We start from the raw sequence: 22674 nt of genomic DNA on the forward strand, positions 1-22674 counted from the left end.
ACCCACAGCTCTCCGCAGAGAGTCCCAAGGAGATCAGACCCTGGCAGCATGAGGTCACACCAGACCATAAAGACCATCCAATACCCCTTATCCGCCACCACAAACTGGACTGCTTTAAACCAACTGATTTACTTCCATTCTGTAACTCTGTTAACGCTCTTAGTCTATGGCTCTATATCCTCACATCGGACTTTCTTTTCTTTCCTCTCCTACCCTCATTCTTAAAAGCCCCAAATAAGGCACGCATCCTTTATGCCTGTGGGGGCATGAGGATCAGAGAAAAGAATGGAGATGGTTGTTGTGCCACTAGCCAGAGATGGGGGTGGAGGGGGAGGTGTCCTTATAAAAGCTGAGATGTGATTCTACTTTTATTTCTTTACTATTTATTTATAAAATATAAATGTATTTACTGTATACTTGTTTTTAATGTACTCATTTATTACTGCTAATCACAAGCAACCTTTTCTTCAGACCTCACGTGGGAATAGGGTGCGGAGGTGGCAGAGGGGATCCCACAGGATGCAGAATAGTTGTCTGCGGGGGCAGACAACTGTCTGTCGTCTCCTCTGCTTCGTGGACGCTGTCCTGCCCTGCCAGGGACTCCGGTGGCATACTCACGGTCTCCTGGGACTCGTTATTTTGCGCAAGTGTGGGAACATGCGGAGGGCACGAGCATCTCCGTTTCATCTGAATGCCTTATTTATAATGAATACCTCTTTTCTGGTTTCCTGTCAATTCTTCCCACACAGGGAATAAATCAGAATAGCATATAATTAAAATGGAGTTATTCTGCGTTCCAAACATGAACACAGCGGGGTCTCACTCTGTTCCAGGTGGCTGGATAAACTGGGCCTGTCAGCCAAACTGGGCATAGAGGTGGTGATGAGGCAAGTGCTCTTTGGAGCTGGAACCTACCACTTAGTAGATAGAAACTTTGAACCTTTGCCTGTAAGTAACCACTATTTTCCTGTGTCTGTGAGTGGGTTGGAGTCTGTACCGAGGGCCCTCTGTAGTAGCCTTTTATGAATAGCCAATTCTCTTGGTAAATTCAGCGCTCTCAATGAGTAGCCAAACCAAGGAAAGATGAATTGGAAAGTATCTTTTTTTTCTTTTTAGGGCCGCACTTGTGGCATATGGAAGTTCCCAGGCTAGGGGTCTAACCAGAGCTGCAGCTGCCAGCTTACACCACATCCACAGCAATGCTGGATCCGAGCCATGTCTACAACCTACACCACAGCTCACGGCAACGCCGGATCCTTAACCCACCGAGTGAGGCCAGGGATTGAACCCACGTCCTCATGGATACCAGATGGGTTTGTTACCACTGAGCTACAACAGGAACCCTTGAATTGGAAAGTATCTTAAGACATCACCCATTCTAACATTTTTGGTTTTCAAGAGAAGAAATTGAGGCCCAGAAATAGTGTTTTTAACGTGGGCTATTTGGCATGTTGTGTGGGATTTTTTTTTTAAGGCATTTTAGTGGTTCCTACCATGGCACAGTGGGTTAAGAATCCAACTGCAGTGGCTCAGGTTGCTGCAGAGACACAGGTTCTATCTCTGGCCCAGTGCAGTGGGTTAAAGCATCTGGCATTGCTGCAGCTGTGATGTAGGTCTTAGCTGTGGCTGAGATTCAGTCCCTGGCCTGGGGAACGTCCCTATGCTGTGCGTGTGGCCATTAAAATTCTTTAAAAGGGGGGGCTGTACTTTGAAATTTTATGACTCCAGTTTCCAAGACAACAAACTAAAATCAAAAAAATATTTTTCAAGGTAAATCAAAGTTAAAATTGCCGATAGTATCCAAAGTTTCAAAACCCTTTTATGCCGTGAAATAATTTATTTAACTTATCACCCTAAGTTTGTTAATAATTATTATTTTGTTAATAATCTTTAAGATATTTGTTAACAAATTTTCATTTCCACCCTACTTCCAAATACATCTGTTGCTAAATCAGGAAATGGTGACCTTTCTATCTAAAAAGCCACTCGGAAGATATATATGTCTCAAAATTGGGATAGCATAGATGTAGTCTTGAGAAGTATGATCTTGATTTTTATAGTCTCAAATAGCACTTGAGACTATCTATTTTCTAAGAATAATTCCTAAGGGAATTATTTGAACACTGCAGGAAAGCTAGGAAAGTTTGCAAAAGGCACATGCTGAGAAACAAGCTAGGCTTTTGTGGTTTGTAGATAGATTTCATTGCTTTAAATCTATAGTGGCCCAAGATTATGGAGCATACTGTTCAAAACTAAAAAAAGTACTTAGCAAAATGGCTTTGCACCAAAGGGAATCTATCTTCCCGAAGTACATTGTGAGTCATTTGTAAAATGAGTTAAACCAAATGTGACAGAATTTCATCAGACAAATATCCAGAATCTACTACTGCCTCACTCTTTCTTTCTTTCTTAGAATTATAAAAAACTTCATTATAGTTGACTTACAATTTGCGTTAATTTCAGTTGTTCAGCAAAGTGATTCCGTTATACATACATACATTCTTTTTCATCTTCTTTTCCATGATGGTTTATTACCGGCTACTGCATACAGTTCCCTGTGCTCTACAGTAGGACCTTGCTGTTTATTCATCCTGTGTATAATAGTTTGCATCTGCTAATCCTCAACTCCCGATCTCCCCAGCAATCCTACATTTGTTCTCTATGTCTGTGAGTCTGTTTCTCTTTCATAGATAGGTTCATGTTTGTCGTATTTTACATTCCAGATATATGTGATACCATATGGTATTTGTCTTTCTCTTTCTGACTTACTTTACTTAGTATGAGAACCTCGAGGTCCATCCATGTTGCTGCAAATGGCATTATTTCCTTCTCTTTTAAGGCTGAGTGTCAACCCACATCTTCCTTGTCCATTCATCTGTCAGTGGACATTTGGGTTGTTTCCATGTCTTGCCTATTGTAAACAGTGCTTCCACAAACATTGGGGTGCATATATATTTTTTTGTTTTTTGTTTGTTTGTTTGTTTTGCTTTTTAGGGCCACACCCACCGCATATGGAGGTTCCCAGGCTAGGGGTCTAATCGGAGCTGAAGCTGCTGGCCTACACCACAGCCATGGCAAGGTAAAACATTTTTAGTTTATTTTTGAGGGTGTGCTCTAACTTCACTGATTTGCATGCATCTCTCCAACTTCCCAATACCAGGAGCTGAAGAGACTGACTTTTATTCATTGTAAATCCTTGCCTCCTTTGTCAAGATTAATTGACCATAGGTGTGTTGGTTTATTTGGGGGCTCTCTGTTCTATTCCATTGACACTGGTTCTTTCCTAAATGGACCTTGAACAAGGAAGGGAAATAAATAGTTTCTTCACAATTTGCTCTGAGTACAGTGTCTAGAAGGTGGCCAGCTTATCCTGTCCCTCTTTGTAAATAGGACCAACTATTTATTATGTTATCTAACTCTTCTCAGCCATACAGAAACTTTTGGCTTAAGAATCCTTTTTATAGGCAGGAAACATACTTCTTCCTCAAGGTTCACAAATCAGCGAGAAAAACTTGCAAGAGTAAATGATACTCTTGACATCTACAGGATCCAAGGGACTCAGCCTTAAACTCATAGTACATGTCTGTTTTCTTATTCGATTTGCACTACATTCCTGGAAGGTGGCAGAGTAGGTATTTTCCACCCATTTTTCCAAACCAAGATGAGGCAGTGTGACCTGCTGGAGGTCATAACACTGTCGCCTGGTTACTCTGAAGAATCCTGTGCAAATCCTGGCTCTGAGCCTGCTTGCTTTCTATTCCCAAGTCACTGAACCATACCAAAGTCAAGTTTCCTTTGAAAACATTTGATTCGCCTCTTGTCTCCAGTGAAAAATTTGAATTTAAGCAGAGAACCTGGGAGTTCCCATCGTGACTCAGTGGTTAACAAATCTGACTAGCATCCATGAGGATGCGGGTTCGATTCCTGGCCTTGCTCAGTGGGTTAAGGATCTGGCGTTGCCGTAAGCTGTGGTGCAGGCCGGGAGCTACAGCTCCGACTCGACCCCTAGCCTGGGAACCTCCATATGCCTCCATGGGTGCGGCCCTAAAAAGCAAAAAAAAAAAGAGAGAGAGAGAGTCAGAGAGACACGTAGCATCTGGCTGTCTTTTTTTGACCAGTGATAATCACTGCCTAATGCATTACTTTACTGGGGGGAGTGGTTATAAGGTTCTAGAGAAAATGGTTTTAATCTCTTAAACAGAAATTTTATTTTAAAAACTTTGTATGTGTGTGTTTGTGTGTGTATCTAAAAGTTTTGCTTTGAGCTTTGCTTTGACATCTTGGACGATAGACAACAAAAAACATTTAGACTGTCTCTGAGCAATGAGTTGCATTCTCGAGAATCATCTCCTAGCAGGCACAGCCCTCCGAATTGCAGAAACATAATTCTCCAGGGATAAAAAGCAGCAGACAAGATACTGCCTTCAGACATGGTGTTAACACAGACCAAAAGATGACCCCTTTTCAAATAGCTCTAGGACAGCAGTCACACTCTTCGTAGGGGAACTCTTTGCTTGACACTGTTTTTGTTAAAGAAACAAGTTAAAATTGATTTTTGTTCCTCCCTCCCCAACCGCCACAACCAGGATTACTGGCTCTCTCTTCTGTTCAAGAAACTGGTGGGCACCAAAGTGTTAACAGCAAGTGTGAGAGGTCCAGAAAGAAGCAAACTCCGGGTATACCTTCACTGCACAAACAACAACCAGTAAGTGTGGAACACACCCTTTGCCAATGAACACGTTCGAATTAGTAAGCAGGCAACTTCCTATGCCCACGCCCTGTCGCCTTCTGTCTACACAGGGGTCTAAGGTCGTCATCCTTCCTTATTTCTTTCCATTCTCTTAGTGATATGGTGCCAGAGTCTAGCTAAGAAAAGCAGGTTTAATGCAGGCATTTGCAGTCCAGCAAAGATTTGTACAATGATTTAATGATCATAATCCATAATGAGACTATATCCCAAATTTCAATAAACAATAGTACAAATGTAAGAACATGTAGCGCATTTTTTATGAATGATTCATTAACTGAATGACTATGCACGAATAGAATATGAATATGAACTCATAGGAAAGAATAATTATTTGAATATACTTATCCCTTTGCACCATGGCTGGTAAATTTAATATGGAAGAAGAATTAAAAGGAGTACAATACCCCCTCATGTTTTCAAAAGTTTTAACCCAGTTTCTGGAGTTGAGAGGCCAGAGATTTCTGTACTCCAGGACTCTGACCTTAGATGGCAAAAAATTGTCATAAATCTCAGAGATTTTTCTCCTCTTAGTTTCAGTCTTTCTTGACAGATTGAGGAATGATACTAAAAGATTAATTCTAGTGAGAAAAGCTTCTCCCTGTTTCCAATTCAAGCGCGTGGGAACTCTATGTCTGGTGAGTGAGCCGCAGTAGGAAGAAGTGGGAGAATGGTGTCGGTGGATTAAATTTATGGAAAAGTGTCAACAGATTTCATTTCCTTGTTGGTTTAAGTCTTTTCATAAGGCTAGATAAAGCCTCTGTCTATACGGTTTACAGTTTGAGGTCACAAGAACTCACGAAATTTCCTTTTTACCATTTCACTTGCCTATGTTTGAACATATAAGGGTTGACTGGCTTCCTCACAGCTCCGTCTGACACAGCAGCAAAGATCTCAAAGGCACAAACCCAGAAAATGGTCGTGTGCACAGCACGACTGTTACCATGTTTGCAAAGCAGGACCACGTCAGTGGCCTCCTATCATCATAGACGGAAGGATACCGAGAGGACCCATCATCATTATAGATGCTAATATTTAGTATCATCCATAATTACATCCGTAATCAACTACTTAATTGCTCGAATTAGGTAAAGGTTTTTACTGAGTTAATCCATTTGCTTTTAGCCCGCAGTATAAAGAGGGAGCTCTAACTCTGTATGCCTTAAACCTCCATAACGTCACCAAGCGCTTGCAGTTACCACGCCACTTAGGTGACAAGCAAGTGGACAAATACCTCATGCAACCTTCAGGACCAGATGGGCTGCTTTCCAAGTGAGTAATTTTCCTGGTTCATTTCAAATTTTCAACAAAAGTGAATTTTACTGGTGTGTATCCCAAGACAGAGTGTTAATAAGGAGCAAAAAAAAGAAAAAAAGGTCAAACAATTCTTAATATTTAGGAATTTTATACCTGACTACATACTAATACAGATGTAACTCGCTCTGAGAGTCCAAAGCAGGAGAATAGGAAGGCAAACCAGCAGTTATCTTAGGGGAATGTTTTCATTTCAAAACAATTTGATATGTCAGGATCAACTCATCATATTTAGATTATTTGCTCCAAAAAGACATCATTCTTAGTAGCAAGTCATTAAAGCAAAAATAACTATATATAATTGCTATATGAAGGCATAGGGGTTGGTGTAAAATATCATATATACCACGTGAGTTGGGTGTGATTCTCTTGCAGTATTAGTTTTTTTATTAGTTAGAGTAAGGAAAAAAAAGTGGTTGGAAATGTGTCTTTTAGGTGGGTTACTTAAAGCTAGTTCTAATACATTTAAGTTTTAAAATCCCATCACTGAATATGTCTTACAAAAGGGCAGCTTCAACAGAATACCCAAGAATGACCATATGCCTTAAAGAGTTAGGCGCGCAAACGCTGTAAGATTTCTGTCCGACGTGTGTTAGAGGCACGCTTTTCATCACGACTATTCTCACATTAGAGCAGAAAAATTCTTACCATCTCCTCCCATCTTTGCAAATGCTCTGTGATTGATGTTTTCAGTGACAATTAGCATCAGAACCTGAAAAGGTGATAATTAGCATCAGAGCAGGCTTTCTCCAAAGCCCTATCCCCACAGAGAAGCATTAATCCTTTATTAAGCATTATTAAAGGTCTCATTCCTTTACTTTTTTCCCTGTGCTTTATTTTACTCTAGCTGTAATCACACAACCTCTAATCGGAAAAAGGGAGAGGGAATCCACACGTTTTCCCAAGTGTTTTTCCATACATAGCCTTTGTAGGCTTTTTTTTTTTTTTTTTTGGCTGCACCCACCAGCATGAGGAGGTTCCTGGGCCAGGGGTTGAACCCTCCGCCTCACAGCAGTGACAACTCTGGATCTTTAACCTGCTGAGCCACCAGCAAATCCTTGTAGACTTTTTAATGGGCTGCATGTCTTATGAAATGCCATGGTTTGCCTACCCGTTTTCCTACTGTTTAAACCTTTTTTTCCCTGTTGTAAATAATGCATATTTGGATAATACTTATCTCTGTTTGGGTGTTGACAGTTTTTGAAATGGGTATTTTTAGCAGATTTGTGTCTGAGGCTGATAAGGGAAAAGCTTTTCTGAAGTAAATGAAGAATAGTTGTAGAGTTAGATCATTTCGGGCCAGCCCCAGACGGGGCATCAGTGGCCATTCAGCTCTGATTCTTCTTCTGCTGGATCTCAAGGCCGCACCTGGCGACTGCTCCTTGTGGCCTCCAAGCCTTTTACCTGCTGCTCTTAGCTCCCTTCTCTAGAGCAGAGGATGGAAACTACATGCCTGAGGACAAATGGGTTCAGAGAATTTTTTTTCTCTCTCTCTTTTTCTGGTAGAGGAGGTAGGCCTCACTTTGTGTTAATTTTTATTAATTAGCTGTCAATGTTTAAAAAATGACAATGACTGAAACCACGTGAATTTCTATCTTTTCTTTGAAATTGGGTGCTCTGGCTCCTTGGGGCTGTTTTTCTCCATTCGGTGGAGTTGAACTGGGGTTGTTTACTTTGGATGGGTAATTCCACTTTCATCCCCTTAGTCCCCGTGTGACCTGGCTGTCTGAGGCCTGTGCTACTGCACTGGCCCTGGTGGGCGTCTGAGTTCGCTGCTCTTCATCTGGAACAATGCCGAATATCTCATTTTCTCCAGAATAACTCTCAAATATTTGAAGGACAACTGGATTGTCTTCTCTCCAGGCTAAAGTTGCCCAGTTTTTTCAGTGATTCTTCTATTTGTGTATTAGACCAACCCTGTTGCATTCTGAGCACATATTTCAGGTTTTATAATTGGAAAATTGGTGAAATTGTAGATACTGTTTTATTATCCTTAGTTCTCTTTGATGAGTATATACTACTTATGTTTTTCTCTCTTTAAAATGCTGCAAAAGTACCCCAGATAAGTACGATCAGTGCACAGTCTGGACTCTTGCTCATGCTAATGATCTCAGAGGCTAAATAATGATCTCCTTAAATATTTTTAATGGAATGACTCGTAGAGTACCCATAGAAGGTCCTGCATAGTAAGTATTTCATAAATATTTGAAGCGAATATATTTTAAAAGCAGTATCTTATAGCTATCTCAGATAAATTTTGTCTAGCATCCCCAATTCTGCCGAATCTGTTGCTTACTAATTCCTTCCAGCTCTATATCATCTGAAATTTGACAAGCATGTCTTCTACTTCTTATCATCATGTTACTGACTTCAGAGTAAGAAACAAGATACCACACTCAAATAAAACCCTATCCTCACCGCCCAGCCTGATGAGGAAGTACTCAGCACGCCTTGATAAAGCTTACACGTAGTCTATTGATGGCATCCTTCAGCTATATTCATAGCTGATTAAACAGTGTGGCCGGATGGATCAGGTATTATCTTGCGCGTGTTTTATCATCTTAACACACAGAGGTCTTCATCTGCAGTGATCAGATTTACCTTCAGTGCTAGGGCCTCTCCTAAAGCGTTTCTGAAACATTTTTGTGTACCCTTATAAATGGCCCTCGACTTCATGCAGAAGCGCTCTTACTACCAGCATGTCAAGAAGCTTTGGAGGCCTGTTTTGTTTGTGGTTTCCTGGTGATGGCCTTGGTGTTTCCTCCCCACCTGGCTAGGGGCGGCTGCGACACAGGTGCTACGCGGGGGAGGGTAACCGCAGCGCAGACTTACGAGCCTCCAGCACACTCGTGGTTACCTTATTACAACCCAGAGCTGGGCATTTAACCAAGACTGAATGCGAACCAGTTTTTCTGCTGACTGATACTTAGTGGAGACAGAGTTGGAGAGATCTTTAAAAATGAAAACTTTATAATAATGCTAAATTGGAAATAACCAAATGTCTAACAGTAGACAATTAAGTGAATAAACTCATATGCTCAGAATCCCGTGCAGCCATTAAGATGACATAGTAGATAAATGTTTAATGGTGTGAGCAAATGTTAGGATGTGTAAAGGGAAAACGAGTCAAGTTTTAAGAGACGAGGTCTTGTACGCTCGCTTCTGTGTAAATGAAAATGTGTATGTAATTTTTACATAGAAAAGAGATAAGGAATAGACATCAAAATACTAAAATGGTTATGACAAGTTAACAGGCTACTTTTGCTATATTTATTTATCTGAATATAATGATGATGACAGATAATATTTTACACTGCTTACTGTATGCAAGGCACTGTTATAAGTGTTCTGCAGAGTACATGTGTTACACACATGACAAATAAACTCTTGACATTAATTAATCCAAATTTCCAACAACAAAAACTTGTTTTCATATTATAAAAATTTCACGATATAAATCTTTTTTTAAGAAATCTTTTTTTTTTTTTAAAGAAAAAGATAAAAGAGATAATAAGCATCAGTTCTTCCATGCATCCTGGTACCAGCAGTACCACTCTCATCAGTACCACTTTCCTAAACTTCCTACCTCCTCTGGCTGCTTCTCTTCCATGTATCTTGACACAGAAGATGCTGGGCCTGCAAGCTGAATGCTCACTCTGCTGTGCAGTAGAACCATGACTTTCGAAGACTCTTAGGCCTGTGGAGTTTGTTTTCTCCCGTCTGGGGAAGGCACTGTAATGGAAGAATTATGCAATGTAACCTGTTCCTATGTAATCTACCTTTATTTCCAAATTACAACTTTACAGTTGAACCTTAAAAAAAAGAGAGATATAAGGATCATTTAGAATTATGGAAGTAACTATCAGTAGAACTAAAGGCAGACTAAAGCTTTGCGTTTGGGGTGGGGGGCCACTCCCACAGCATGCAGAAGTTCCTGGGCCAGTAATCAAACCTCCACCCGGACTTGAGCCACAGCAGTGACAACACTGGATCCTCAACCTGCTAAGCCACCAGGGAACTCCTTCAGTAATTACTTTGGCATGATATATGCCAGTAGCCTCATTCCTATGGTTGTACAGAATGAAAAACTGACCAGGACATGTAAACCCCCAAATTAAGAAAGTATGTGCCTCTGGGCACAAATTAAGGTATCCCAATCGGGTCAGTGAGACAGAGAAATGCCTTTAGCATGCATCTCCCACTGCCCTACCCTTCCAGCTACACACAAACCCCACAGCTGCAGTTGTTAAGCATCATATAATTTTACCTCACAGCCATGCCTTATATCTGCTGTTCCCTCTGCTACAGCAAACTGCTAGGCCACCAGGGAATTCCCTAAAGCTGTTTTTTGTTTTGTTTTGTTTTGTTTTTTGTCTTTTTGCATTTTCTAGGGTTCTCCCTCAGCATATGGAGGTTCCCAGGCTACGGGTCGAATCGGAGCTGTAGCTGCTGGCCTCCACCACAGCCACAGCAACTCGGGATCTGAGCTGCGTCTTTGACATACACCACAGCTCACAGCAACACCGGATCCTTAACCCACTGAGCGAGGCCAGGGATCAAACCTGTAACCTCATGGTTCCTAGTCAGATTTGTTAACCACTGAGCCACAACGGGAACTCCCCTAAAGCTGTTCTTTATGAACTCTTATTTATATGAGATTTGATGCTGTGAGCATAGATTAATATGATTTAAATAAAAATAAATATGCATAAGAAATAACGCTTGTCCTTAACTTTTTTCCATTCTTTCATTCAGTATTGAATTTAAATTCCAACAGTGAAATGCAAAGAAAACATATGGTTTAGCTAAACAAAATCATTTTTGTTTCACCACAGCAATACACATTCTACCAAAAGAGTTTAATGACAACAGGAAAATGAATGCATGCCTTCTAAGGGAAGAGGAGTGGAGGGTGTATGGACACAGTTACAAATAGGAAATTTCATTGACTGTATTTTTATGTTACATTAATGAAATCCGCATTGCATTCTATATGTTTGTTTGCTTTATATAAAATGTTTCTGGAGTCCCCTGGTGGCCTAGGCCATTCAGGGCCCACCCTAGGGTCACCGCTGTGCCTTGGGTCATTGCTGTGGTTTGGGGTCAATCCCTGGCCTGGAAACTTTCGCATGCCACAAAAAAAATGTTTTTTAATTCCTTACTGTCCATCACCAAAAGCCACCAACCCAGAAATACGTTATTCGAATCCTTTTTATGTCTCCAACATCTTGCTTAGTGTGTGCTGCATTTTCTGTAAAGGGCCAGAGAGTAAATATTTCAGGCTTTGCAGGCCATATGGCTTCTGTCACAACTACTCAACTCTACCAGGGTGGCTTAATGATCTGCTAGGTCAAACTCGTGCTACAGCAATGAAATACAAGTTATATCAGAAAGGCTGCCACAGAAAATATTTTTGGTCTTAAAAAGATCTCATGACTTTTATAGAGCAGGTGAAAGACATACAACTCGGCTAACTTGGATGTATCCTTCCCCTTTGCAGATCTGTCCAGCTTAATGGTCAGACACTGAAGATGGTGAATGACCAAACCTTGCCAGCTTTGACAGAAAAACCCCTCCGGCCAGGAAGTGCACTGGGCCTGCCACCTTTCTCCTATGGTTTTTTTGTGATAAGAAATGCCAAAGTTGCTGCTTGCATTTAACTACGAAAGACATCGACGAGCCCAGAGATTTCACACGTATCGATGAAAGACCAAAGCAAAACTCAAGCTGTAGGAACACGAGCAGATGCAGAACAGATCAACTGGCTGGAGCTTTAGAGCCGCTGGGACGCTGAGTGCTAGATTCAGCAGAGTATTTTGTTCTAAGTAGACCACTGTTAGTGACAGTACCCAGTGTCAAACACTAGCTTGGACTTTGCATGTACTATTTTTATTTGAGATTATTAAAAATGCATTATAAGTGCTCCCACATACAGCCAGGAGGCAAGTAAGTAAAGGGTATATTATTCATTTTAAGAAAGTGCTTAGTTGTTTCTATTTTTAAAAAGACAATTCTTGGAAGATCGTCCCATTCTTTCCTCCATATGCTGTCGCTATGGGCTGCTGTCAGAAAAAGTTCACTACCACAACCTTCAAATCATCTCTAAAAGACAGACACTTCTCTTTGCAGCTTAACAGCTATTAAATTCAGCTGCTACTTTTCGTCCCTCTGTTCTGTTTGTCTTAGTCAGTGACACTATGCGAGAGGAAGACGGGTAATGTGATAGTATAAAGAAGAGCGATTAATGACAGTTCAGAGGGAGGGGACTATGGAAACCTCAAATGAAATAAAAAACGACTGTAAGTGAAACGGACTTACCCAGAGAAAATTTAATTCAATGCATTACAACCACCTGTTAATGTTTAATCTACCTTCAATTCTTGCTTTAGTTGGCTGTAACAGAAAACCCTGATTCCAATGGCTTAAAGCACAAGATAGTTACAATCCCACATATTGAGAAGTCCCGGTAGCGTGAGCTCCACAGCCCAGGATGTCACCAAGGAGTCGGGTTTCTTCATCCTTCTGCTCTGCTGCCTTTAGTGGTGGCTCTGTTCTCCAGCTGGCGGCACGATGGCTGTTCCACGGGCCCATCCAGACCTGGCAGCACAGGGAAAGCCGCGCAGCCTTCTTCCTCTCTCCTTCACGGGCCTTGAGGACCCTCCTCGAGGGTTTCTCACCAAACTCTCCTCCGCCTCCTCAGGTCTTCTTGGCCAGGAATGGGTTGCACGGCCACTCTCCACAATCCCTGCCAACCTCGTGAGATTCCTACAATTGTCTCCTAGTACTCTTTTGGATGGAGAGGGTGTCGGGAAGTCTGTGACACCGACCACCACAGCTCTGTGCTTTTATCAGTAACAGAATGTATTCTTTTCTCTGATGTCTTCATTCTCGGAAGTATAATTCTCTTTATATTTATGCCCACTCTAACTAATTGTCTCAATTAAATGTAAGCACATTTATAAGGAGCTAAAGTTGGCACAAGGTTTGGATGTTTTAAAATCCTTAAGTTTTATATGTAAGTGGTTTTTGTATTTTCACATTTGAAATAAATCTTTGCAACCTCAATATTGCATGTTTTCTTTTTTTAACTTTTAAAAGGCCTGATTGCAACAACCATGTCTTCTATTGTTATTATTATTATTATTATTTTGCTTTTTAGGGCCACACCTGTGGCATGTGGAAGTTCCCTAGCTAGGGGTTGAATCAGAGCTACAACTTCTGGCCTACACCACAGCCATAGCCACATGGGATCTGAGCCTCGTCTGCGATCTACACCACAGCTCACAGCGACAATCGATCCTTAACCCACTAAGCAAGGCCAGGGATCAAGCCCTCGTCCTCATGGATACCAGTTGGGCTCGTTACCACTAAGCCACAACGGGAACTTCTTGGGTGATTTTCTCGTCATAAAGTTTAAGCCTACGGGTCCCTTTTTCCCTTCACCACTTTGTTTACACCTCCTACCTTTCTCTGACCTTCCAGCCTCCCCCACACCAAGAGCTGACCTTGAAGAAAAGAGGTCATCAGACACAAATGCGATTCCCTCCCTCATCATGTAGATTCAATCGAGATCATAGCTCAGTCCTGCCTGTTTCTTACCCGTCCCCTGCCACTTGATAAATTCAAAGCCTAATTTCTCACTGTCTTATGACAGTGATCCCGTAATTGTCACCTGTGACTCTGCTTAAAACTCCTAAATGGCTCTCCCTTTCCCACAGCATGTCAAGTTTTCCATAACCTGGCACCTACCTTCTCCAGCCTCAGCTCTTGTGAACCTTCCCCAAGAATTCTGCTGTCCGCCCCACACTCTGGTGGAGAAATCTGGACATACAGCCTCTTTCACCTTTTGCTCCTGTACCTCTGGTGCTGCTCCTTCTGCTCTCCATCTGCAGTATTCATCTAACTCGCCTCTCTGTGGCAAACTTTCATGTGTTAAGATGCAGCTCGGACAGCAGTTTCAGTGCCTCCTCTATCATTCCAGTAGCTTTAGTCATATTTCTTTGCTCCTATAGCAGTTTGAACATTTGCTGTGGCACTTAGGATGCATCTTAATTGCGTCTATATATCTTTCTAACTTGACTCTATGGTTTTAAGAAAGAAGTTGTGTATCCCTTAGCGTGTGGCCTGGCACAGAGGAGCCTTTCAGATGTTTCCTTAAGGACAGGGAAGAACATTCCCATTTGAAGCGAGCTTAGATATTTTAACTTTAAATGTACAGAAAAATGTAGTAATGTTTCAAACCTGAAAAGGTATGGTCTAGCTTCAAAAACTCTTTTTAAAACTATCACCAGAGGGCTCTTACTAGCGCTGGGCAGTTGTGCGAAGGAAGGCTGCCTAGGACTGACCATTGAGTGCATTATTATTAAGCTGTTCTCCAACTTTTTCTAGAGGAAGCTTCTTGCCTGTCACGCCAGGGAGACTTTTGGAGCCTGCATGCTTCCACTTGACTTGATCAAATACATTTATTTTCTGCAACTTGTTATACTGCCTCAAAATGATTTCTGTCCTTTATTTTGGCCCTTGCGGCTCACTTCGTCTCTATGACAATGAGGATTCTCAAGTTCTGCCGTGAAATTTGTGTGTTCAAGCCTTGTCAGCTCTGTAATCGCACTCACTTTCAGTTTCTTTTTTAAAACTTTTGATGTGTCTCATCAACCTACTGAAACACCTCATGGTTGATAAGCCTTTTGTGTGTGTGTGTGTTTTATGGCCATATCCATGGCACGGGAAGGCTCCCAGGCTAGGAATCCAATCAGACAAGGACGAGGGGTCTCGTAGTTTATTTGGGAGACGATCCCAGGAAGCAGGCATGAGAGATCAGGAGACGGAGCAGAAGGAAAAACCAATATTGACGTTTGCTGCTGAGCTTGCTGCAGTAAGGCAATGAGAGCTCAGTTCCCCCAGCAACATCAGGAAGCGTATGGATGCTTCTCCTAATGTTACTCTTATTAGTCTCGTATTTCTTAGCAGCTACCATTTTATAGTCACTTTATTGCCAATTACAATTCCCATAAAGTACATGAACTTCATATAAAATCTTTTTAAGGCCTGAAGCATTAGAGTCATTGATTCTATTATTTAAATTCCAAAGTCCCTTTTACAAATTTAACATCCATTTTGGAAGTCAAATGATACTTTTTAAAAATCTAAAACACCTCTATGACTCAACTCTAAAATCAGATGAAATAAGAACTTTAAAAACAAAAGAAAAAAAAGAATAAAAAAATCAATGAACTACATAATAGAGAAAATTCGTCCTGAAGATTGATATTATGATGAATGGAAAATTCCTTTAAAATGTATCTCTGTATAATAAATGGTGTACATGGAGTGAAATGTTTGGTTGATTCATCATTTAGAAAAACATGTGTGGAATGAATGGATTTATTCACCATCTCCTAGGTGCTATGTTCCTGTATGAGGCAGGTCTCTCCAGAAACCTAGTCAGGTTCGTGACCACTGATCAGGAGCTCCCAAAGTCCACTGTTTTAAACGTTAACATCATCCAAAAATACCCTCATGAAAACGCCCAGAATGATATTTAACCAAATATCTGGGCACCATGACTCAGCCAAGTCTACACATAAAATTAACTACCCTCTGGAGTTCCCATGGTGGCTCAGTGGGTTAAGAGCCTGACTAGTATCCCAGAAGATTTGGGTTCCACCCCTGGCCTCACTCAGTGGGTTAAAAATCCAGTGTTGCTGCAAGCTGTGGCACAGGTCGCAGATGAGGCTCGAATCTGGCGTTGCTGTGGCTGTGGGAGAGGCCAGTAACTACAGCTACAATATGACCCCTAGCCTGGGAACCTCCATAAGCCATAGGTACGGCTGGAAAAAGAAGAAAAAAAAATTAACCACCCTGGTTCCTACAGGTAATAAGTTTAAAAAAACAGAGTTCTCTTGCCCAGATACTCACAATCCAAATGGAGAGATCAGAACCTGCAGGGTTTTTTAGAGATAATCTAGTCGCTAATATTTGAAGAGTTTATAGCAGTTGAGTGCCTTGTCTGAGAGCTTACACACTTTGGCAATAAAGTCTAGAGGCGACCCCATATGTTGGGGCTCCACTCTACGTGCTGTTCTATTGTCCTATAAGTTAAAAGAGTGATATATGGGTACCTCCCTCAGTCTCCTGCACATTTTATTTTATTTTATTTGGCTGCACGCAAGGCACATGGAAATTCCTAGGCTGCGGATCGAACTTGCACCACAGCAGTGACCCAAGCTGTTGTAGTGGCAATGCCAGATCCTTAACCTGCTGTGCCACAAGGGAACTCCTCCTGTACATTTTAATTGGCCCGCAACTTGGGGGGACCCCATAACCTCTGGGCAAGGCCAGTATCATAGGTGTGACCTATGAAGTCGCTCAAGACCTTCTCCTTAGAAGGACCTTGGTTTCATGTCTCTCTTATTGCCATTTTGAAAGTCGTAATAATTTTTGAAAAGGCACTCTGCGTTTCTGTTTCCCACTGAGCCCCACAAGTTATGTAGCTAGTCTAGTCTCTGGGTGCTGGGTGAAGAATAAATCACCGCACCTTCAGATCTGAAGTTCATACCCGTCCGGTCCTCCCAGCATCTCTATTCTCTACTAAATTTACTTCTGCTCTCATTCTCAACCAATGTTTTTTTTCCGTCTTTTTAGGGCCGCACCCACGACACATGGAAGTTCTCAGGCTAGGGGTCAAATAGGAGCCGCAGCTACAACCTACACTGCAGCTCACGACAACACGGGATCCATAACCCACTGAGCGAGGCCAGGGATCGAACCCTCATACTCATGGATACTAGTTGAGTTTCTTACTGCTAAGCCACAACAGGAACTCCTCTACCGATTTTTAGAACACTTACCTTCACGCCTTTCTTATGCCATTTGGAACTTTTCTGCCATCCTTACAGCATTTATGAAAATGAACTATATAAGTGAGTAAAAACAGAAATAAGCAATGCTATTTTAGGAATCTAGCCCAAGGAAATAGTGTGGCTGAAGAGTTACCTAAAAGCATAGTTAGGGGGGAAAGTTATTATAGTAGTGAAACATTAAAAACTGTCTAAATCCCCAAGAGAATGGCTAAATAAATCATGGTACTTCCAAATAAGGGAATATTTTGCAGTCATTAACAGTCGTTTTTGGAACAACATGTAACAACAGGGAAGATGCTCCCGGTGCTTAAGGAAAGCTGAGAAAATGTTCCAAGTGGAGGCTACACTCAGAAGTCATGGGAAAGATTTAAATTTCTACAGTTTGGAACAGATGATCTGCTGAACAGTAGCGTTAGTAACAAAGTTCAGATGTTCCTGTCTTCCTTCTTGTTCTCTATACTTCAGCTCAATAAATACATCGTTTCCTACCATGTAAACGAGACTGTGCCAGATGCTGCCAGAGATTCAAGTATGTCCCATGGACTTTTCCATTCTTGCTTTATCAGAAGCATTCGAAACTACCGACCACTTCTTGAAATAATCTCTCTTGGTTCCTAGGACACCATCTCTCTTTACACATATGTCTTTGGCCGCCCCTTCTCTGTAGCTTTCTCGCGTTTCTGTTCGTCTGCCTTAGAGGATGGAGGTTCTTACGTGATGGATAGATGAGTCAATCTGAGTCCTCTTGTCTTGTTTCACAACACATTATTCCTGGGTGAAATCAAGTACCATCATCCTATCGCGATAGGAATGGGCCATTGTCTCTTTTGCGCTTTGTCGAATTTTCTTATTTATCTTTTTTTGGGGGAGGAGGCATGTAAAAGTTCCTGGGCCAGGGATCGAACCTGCATGACAGCAGCGACCCAAGCCACTGCAGTGACAGTGCCAGATCCTTAACCAGCTGCACCACAGGAGAACTCCTATGGTGTCCTTATGAATTCTATCCTGAATGTGAACACCTGGGTGTTTAGATCAGAGACAGAGCATCATTATTCAGTTAGAAAGCAAATACTGAAGGGTAGTTCTGCACACCCCAGTTCTTACTCCTAGCATGGCACAACAAAAGCCAGATCAAATGCCCTATGCACCCAAGCCTTGAAGTCTGCATCACAAGAAAAGAGAGAGAAAAACCTTTGCTCATTGGGGACAGAATGGAAAGGATTAAGGACTCTCACAGTTTTTGGAATGTAAATAAAATCTCTCCAGGGCCAGCGAGACCCATGTGTGACCAGCTTTTTTGTTTGTTTTTCAGGGCCACACCCAATCAGACGGAGGTTCCAGGCTAAGGGTTGAATTGGAGATGCAGCTGCCGGCTGGCACCACAGCCATAGCAATGCCAGATCTGAGCTGCATCTGAGACCTACACTGCAGCTCACGGCAACACCGGATCCTTAACCCACTGAGTGAGGCCAGGGATCAAACCCACGTCCTCTCGGATACTAGTCGGGGTTGTTACCACTAAGTCACAACAGGAACTCCCATAGCTTTTACAATTTATAGTTGTCTCCATGCTTTCAAGTCTCATCTTCTTTGAAATGTTAACTCCTAGGAAGTTAGGAGTGATAGAGGCCAGAGGTACTAGTCTAAGAACACACCCAAAGTTCTGAGCTTAGGGAAATAAACCTTCCTGGATTTCTCAGTGTTCCTGTAAACAGCCCTGGCCTCCTGGGCTACAGAGATATATTTGGTATAAAGACAAAGAAAGTTGGCCTTGGAGTTACCATTGTGGCGCAGTGGTTAACAAATACGACTAGGAACCATGGGGTTGCGGGTTCGATCCCTGGCCTTGCTCAGTGGGTTAAGAATCCAGCGTTGCCCTGAGCTGTGGTGTAGGTTGCAGATGAGGCTCGGATCTAGGGTTGCTGTGGCTGTGGTGTAGGCCAGCAGCTACAGCTCTGATCAGATCCCTAGCCTAGGAACCTTCATATGCTGTGGGAGCGGCCCTACAAAAGGCAAAAAGACAAAAAAACCAAAAAACAAAAACAGTGCTTTCAATAAATATCTTGTTAAATTATTTATAATCTCTGACTTTAAGGAGTATATAATCAAAATGAGAAAAACATACAAATTAGTATAATACAGAGGGAAATTAACTTAAATTTCATAAAAGAAATAAAGCTCCACCAGTGTTTAAGGAAAGAGAACAATTTTACGTAGTTGAAGGACTATGCCTACAATTCCCAATGCCATGGCAGTGAGAGCAGGCAGACGCTGCTCTCAGGTCTAAGTTTCTGCAGTAGAGAGTATGGCCAAACAAACAACAAACTCAGAAACTCAGCTTTCATCTTCATGCCCCAAACATTCTGTCTCTGAGGCTCTTTCCCCCACCACACACCAAAAAACACTCTGATGGCAAGTCTAATGATTGCTCTCAAGTAACAAGCCCAGCAAGGGAGCTAGAAGAGGCCATCCAGATCAGGGCACTCCCACTGATGGTGACAACTGCAGGACCAGGTCTGGGACAAGTACTTCTGCATCAAGCTGCAGCAGAAGGGCTGACTACTCTGGAAGGTCCAGTTTTCTCTGTGTCTCCCCTGAGTTCTTTTCATCTGAGATAGGGCAACACTCAGCATTCTTACTCCACATTTAAATCTTAAAATGATGAAAAGCTAAGGAAAGGATGGGATCTTTCCCTCACAGGTGGACTCTTTCTCTTGAATGGACAGTGTGTGTCACTGAGAGGCGTCCAAGAAGTATAACTAAGAATCACGTGACATAGATAATTTCTATTTGGGGGACAATCTAAGTGCTTGTTATGCCTACAGAAACACATCTTTCCAAAGGCCAAGGCAGTGTCTATTGAATTTGAGTTTAAGATGGCTTTGTTGAGTCTGAAAATCCAGATGGAAAGGCATGAAACTGTTAAAGGGGAAAACTGAGGCATATTAAAAATGTTAAGGGTTTATTTGAACATTTATCTATTCAAACAGCGCAGAACCAAACTGAAAGTGGTTAATACTCCCCCAATAGGATCCAGGGGAAAGACATATGAAGAAAGTACGGAAGCAAAGAAAAAGAAATGATTTAATTGGCTACAGCTTAAAACCTAGTTGGCTCTTTGTGACTGGTTATCCTTACCGTTTTGATTTCCTAACCTCGAGCTATTTACAGGTTTACACTTGGGTTTGCTTATTTAGGCCACCAGAGCATAGAAGCCCATCAGTCTAACGGCCTGCTTCAATTAATTTAACAAAACACATGGAGCAGGATGGCTGCATGGTCACCAGGGCCCCTCCAGCCATGCTAACCTTTGGCCTAAACATCTTACCTGTCCCCCAGCCACGTAAGATACCCTATGAAGACAAATATCCCCAAATAGTACCCTTACCTTAATATCCAATGAAGCCTCAGAAGCTCTCTAATGTCCTCCATTGAATCAGGGTTTCAAGGACTTCCCCTCTGCAGCAGATCCCATCCAGAAAACTATGACAACTTTTATTAGTGGGGGAGGATAGGCAGGAAGAGCTCAGGCCAGATGGCTGGATCAGCAAAAGCTGACACTTTAGAACTTTCCACCTCCCTGAAAGCGAGCATACAAGTCTTTAATTGAAGTGCTTATCTGATATGAGTCTATTTGCTTTGGCTGCAGAAGAGTGGCCGTCTCTGGCTTACTGTTCATCACTGCCTTCCAGTTATGTGTCTTCAGAAGTGAGCTCATCTTTCCAACTGCTGAAAGAGTAAGTTGCAACGTCAGCTGGCACAAGTAAGCTTCAAGGTGCTATTGCTCTGACTCCTTGAAACATGTCTTTTATTTTCACATGAAATATGCTAATATCCTAAACTGTGTTTAGTGACCTGATTGCAAAAATTTGCCTGTCAATCTGTTACTTTAAGGAAGGAAGAAGTTTATGCAGGTCAAGTTTCTATTAAGGCTAGAATTGCTATAGCTTTAAGTCCCCTTCTGACTTCTATATACGCATACATATACATGTATATATAATATGTGTATGTGGAATATATATTATGGATATTTGTATATATCTGACTGTTCCTGCGTTATGACCTTTTATAATAAACTGGTGATTTGGTAAGTACAATGTTTTCCTAAGTTCTGTCAATCCCTCTAGCACATTCACCAAAACTAAAGAAGGGGTCTTGGGAACCTCCCATCTATAGCCAGTGTATGGGAGCCAGTGTATGGGAGAGTCACCCTCAAATGTGCCTCTTTGGCATGGGTTCTATTTTAGGCTGGTTGTTTTTTAAGAAACAAATGGGTCAGGAAGAGCTTTAACCTCCTTCCCTCTCCAACTGCCTAAAACATTTAAGAAAGAGGACATGTTCCAGGAAAGGAGCTATCAACATTTAAAACCACAGTACAGTGTGAGCTAGTGTGACACTTTAGAACTTTCCACCTCCCTGATAGACAGGGCGAAAAACCTAGCAGAATCTATTTGTTAAGATTCTCTGTGTCCTACTGTTTCTGTTTAGCCCAGCAAACATTTGTTTACCAAACGTTTGCTCCTTTCATTCTTTCTGTGAATGGTCTTCTATCTCTTTGAAGTCCCAAACCCCTTCCCCCTTCTCCTTAGTCCAGAAGGCCATATATAATGCATTTTTACCTTTGAGTGTTCTCATATTTGGAATCCCTATACATATGTAATGAAACTTTACTTTCTCCTCTCAATCTGTCTGCAATTATTTTTGAGACCAGCCAGAAGAAACTAGAAGGGCAGAGGAAAACTTTTTTCCTCCCCAACAGAGGTAGGTCAGACGCGGAAGTAACAACCTGGACTTTTGACTTTGGGGGGAGGGGCAGTCTTCCAGGACTGAGCCAGCAACCTGCAGAAATCTGATGCAAACTCCAGATGGATAGTGCCAGAACTATGTAAAATTATAGGACACTCAGGTATTGCAGAATTGCTTGATGTGTGGAAAACACATACATCTGGGGTCTCAAGTCAAGCAGTGTTGTAGTATTGAGAGTAAACACACACAGGAGGAAGTGTGTTTTTTCCTTTACAATTATGTAATAAAATTTCCCAGTGTCTTGAAATCTGTCTTCAATTGAACAAATTGTGAGTTTTGTAAATTTATTAAGGGCCACCCCCTTAACACCACCACTGGAGACTCAAGATATCACAGAATCACTGTTCAGGTTTCAAAGGAAGCCACTTAAAGCCTCTATACAAAAAAAAAAAAAAAAAAAAAAAACCATTCCCTAGAATATAAGAATTCCAATGAGCAACTTGACCACGGTCACTCACTAAGTGGTTAAATGGGACAATACATATACAGTGCCTGTAACAGTGCCTGGCACCCCGCGCTGCCCAATAGCTGGCTATGATCATGCAGCTCAAACCAAATGTTCTCGCTGCAGTCTCTTGGCATCCCACACACTCGCTGCCTCTGGATTACACTAACCCCTTTGAAATGATTACCAAATTTAAGATTTTCACTTGCATAATGAACGACCCTCACCTCAGCAGGGTTTTAATTTACATTCTTGGTTTGGCCTCTTCGTGCTCTTTCAAGCTTTGCAAATGTAACGCCTGACTGCGAATACTGGGTTCAGCAGGAGGTTTTGTTCTATTACACATTTTGATGACAGGAATTTCTTTACCTGAAGAACCCCCTCACAGGGCAAGGTGACCACGATAATTTCCACTTCACCTTACTCAAAAAGCTCGCGCCACCCAGCCGCCGGGACTGGACAGGCACGGACGGTCCCGCCGGCGGACGCCACCGCGCATG

General features: G+C 41.9%; 1 protein-coding gene and 1 long non-coding RNA gene across 5 annotated transcripts in view; one reads left to right on the plus strand and one right to left on the minus strand.

Moving 5' to 3' along the window:
- The window catches only part of HPSE (heparanase), a 38689-nt gene extending 25567 nt beyond the window's left edge, over positions 1–13122 (plus strand). Inside the window, 4 exon segments of the mRNA NM_001146130.2 lie at positions 834–948; positions 4587–4705; positions 5873–6019; positions 11562–13122. Of these exon segments, the coding sequence (NP_001139602.2) occupies positions 834–948; positions 4587–4705; positions 5873–6019; positions 11562–11721 (541 nt within the window). The 3' untranslated portion in view covers positions 11722–13122.
- LOC102167078 overlaps positions 1–22673 on the minus strand; it is a 95260-nt gene extending 72587 nt beyond the window's left edge. For 3 of the 4 annotated variants that reach the window (XR_001304089.2, XR_001304094.2, XR_001304090.2), the window contains exons 1-4: positions 22544–22673; positions 20312–20652; positions 9648–9793; positions 6710–6773 (exon numbers count right to left, since the gene is read on the minus strand). This is a non-coding gene — a long non-coding RNA (uncharacterized LOC102167078). Of the gene's footprint in view, positions 1–6709; positions 6774–9647; positions 17943–20311; positions 20653–22543 lie in introns of all 4 variants that reach the window. The other variant, XR_002346885.1, reaches the window with a different exon arrangement.

The sequence above is a fragment of the Sus scrofa genome, chromosome 8, assembly GCF_000003025.6.
Source record: "Sus scrofa isolate TJ Tabasco breed Duroc chromosome 8, Sscrofa11.1, whole genome shotgun sequence".
In the NCBI taxonomy this organism is placed as follows: Eukaryota; Metazoa; Chordata; class Mammalia; order Artiodactyla; family Suidae; genus Sus; species Sus scrofa.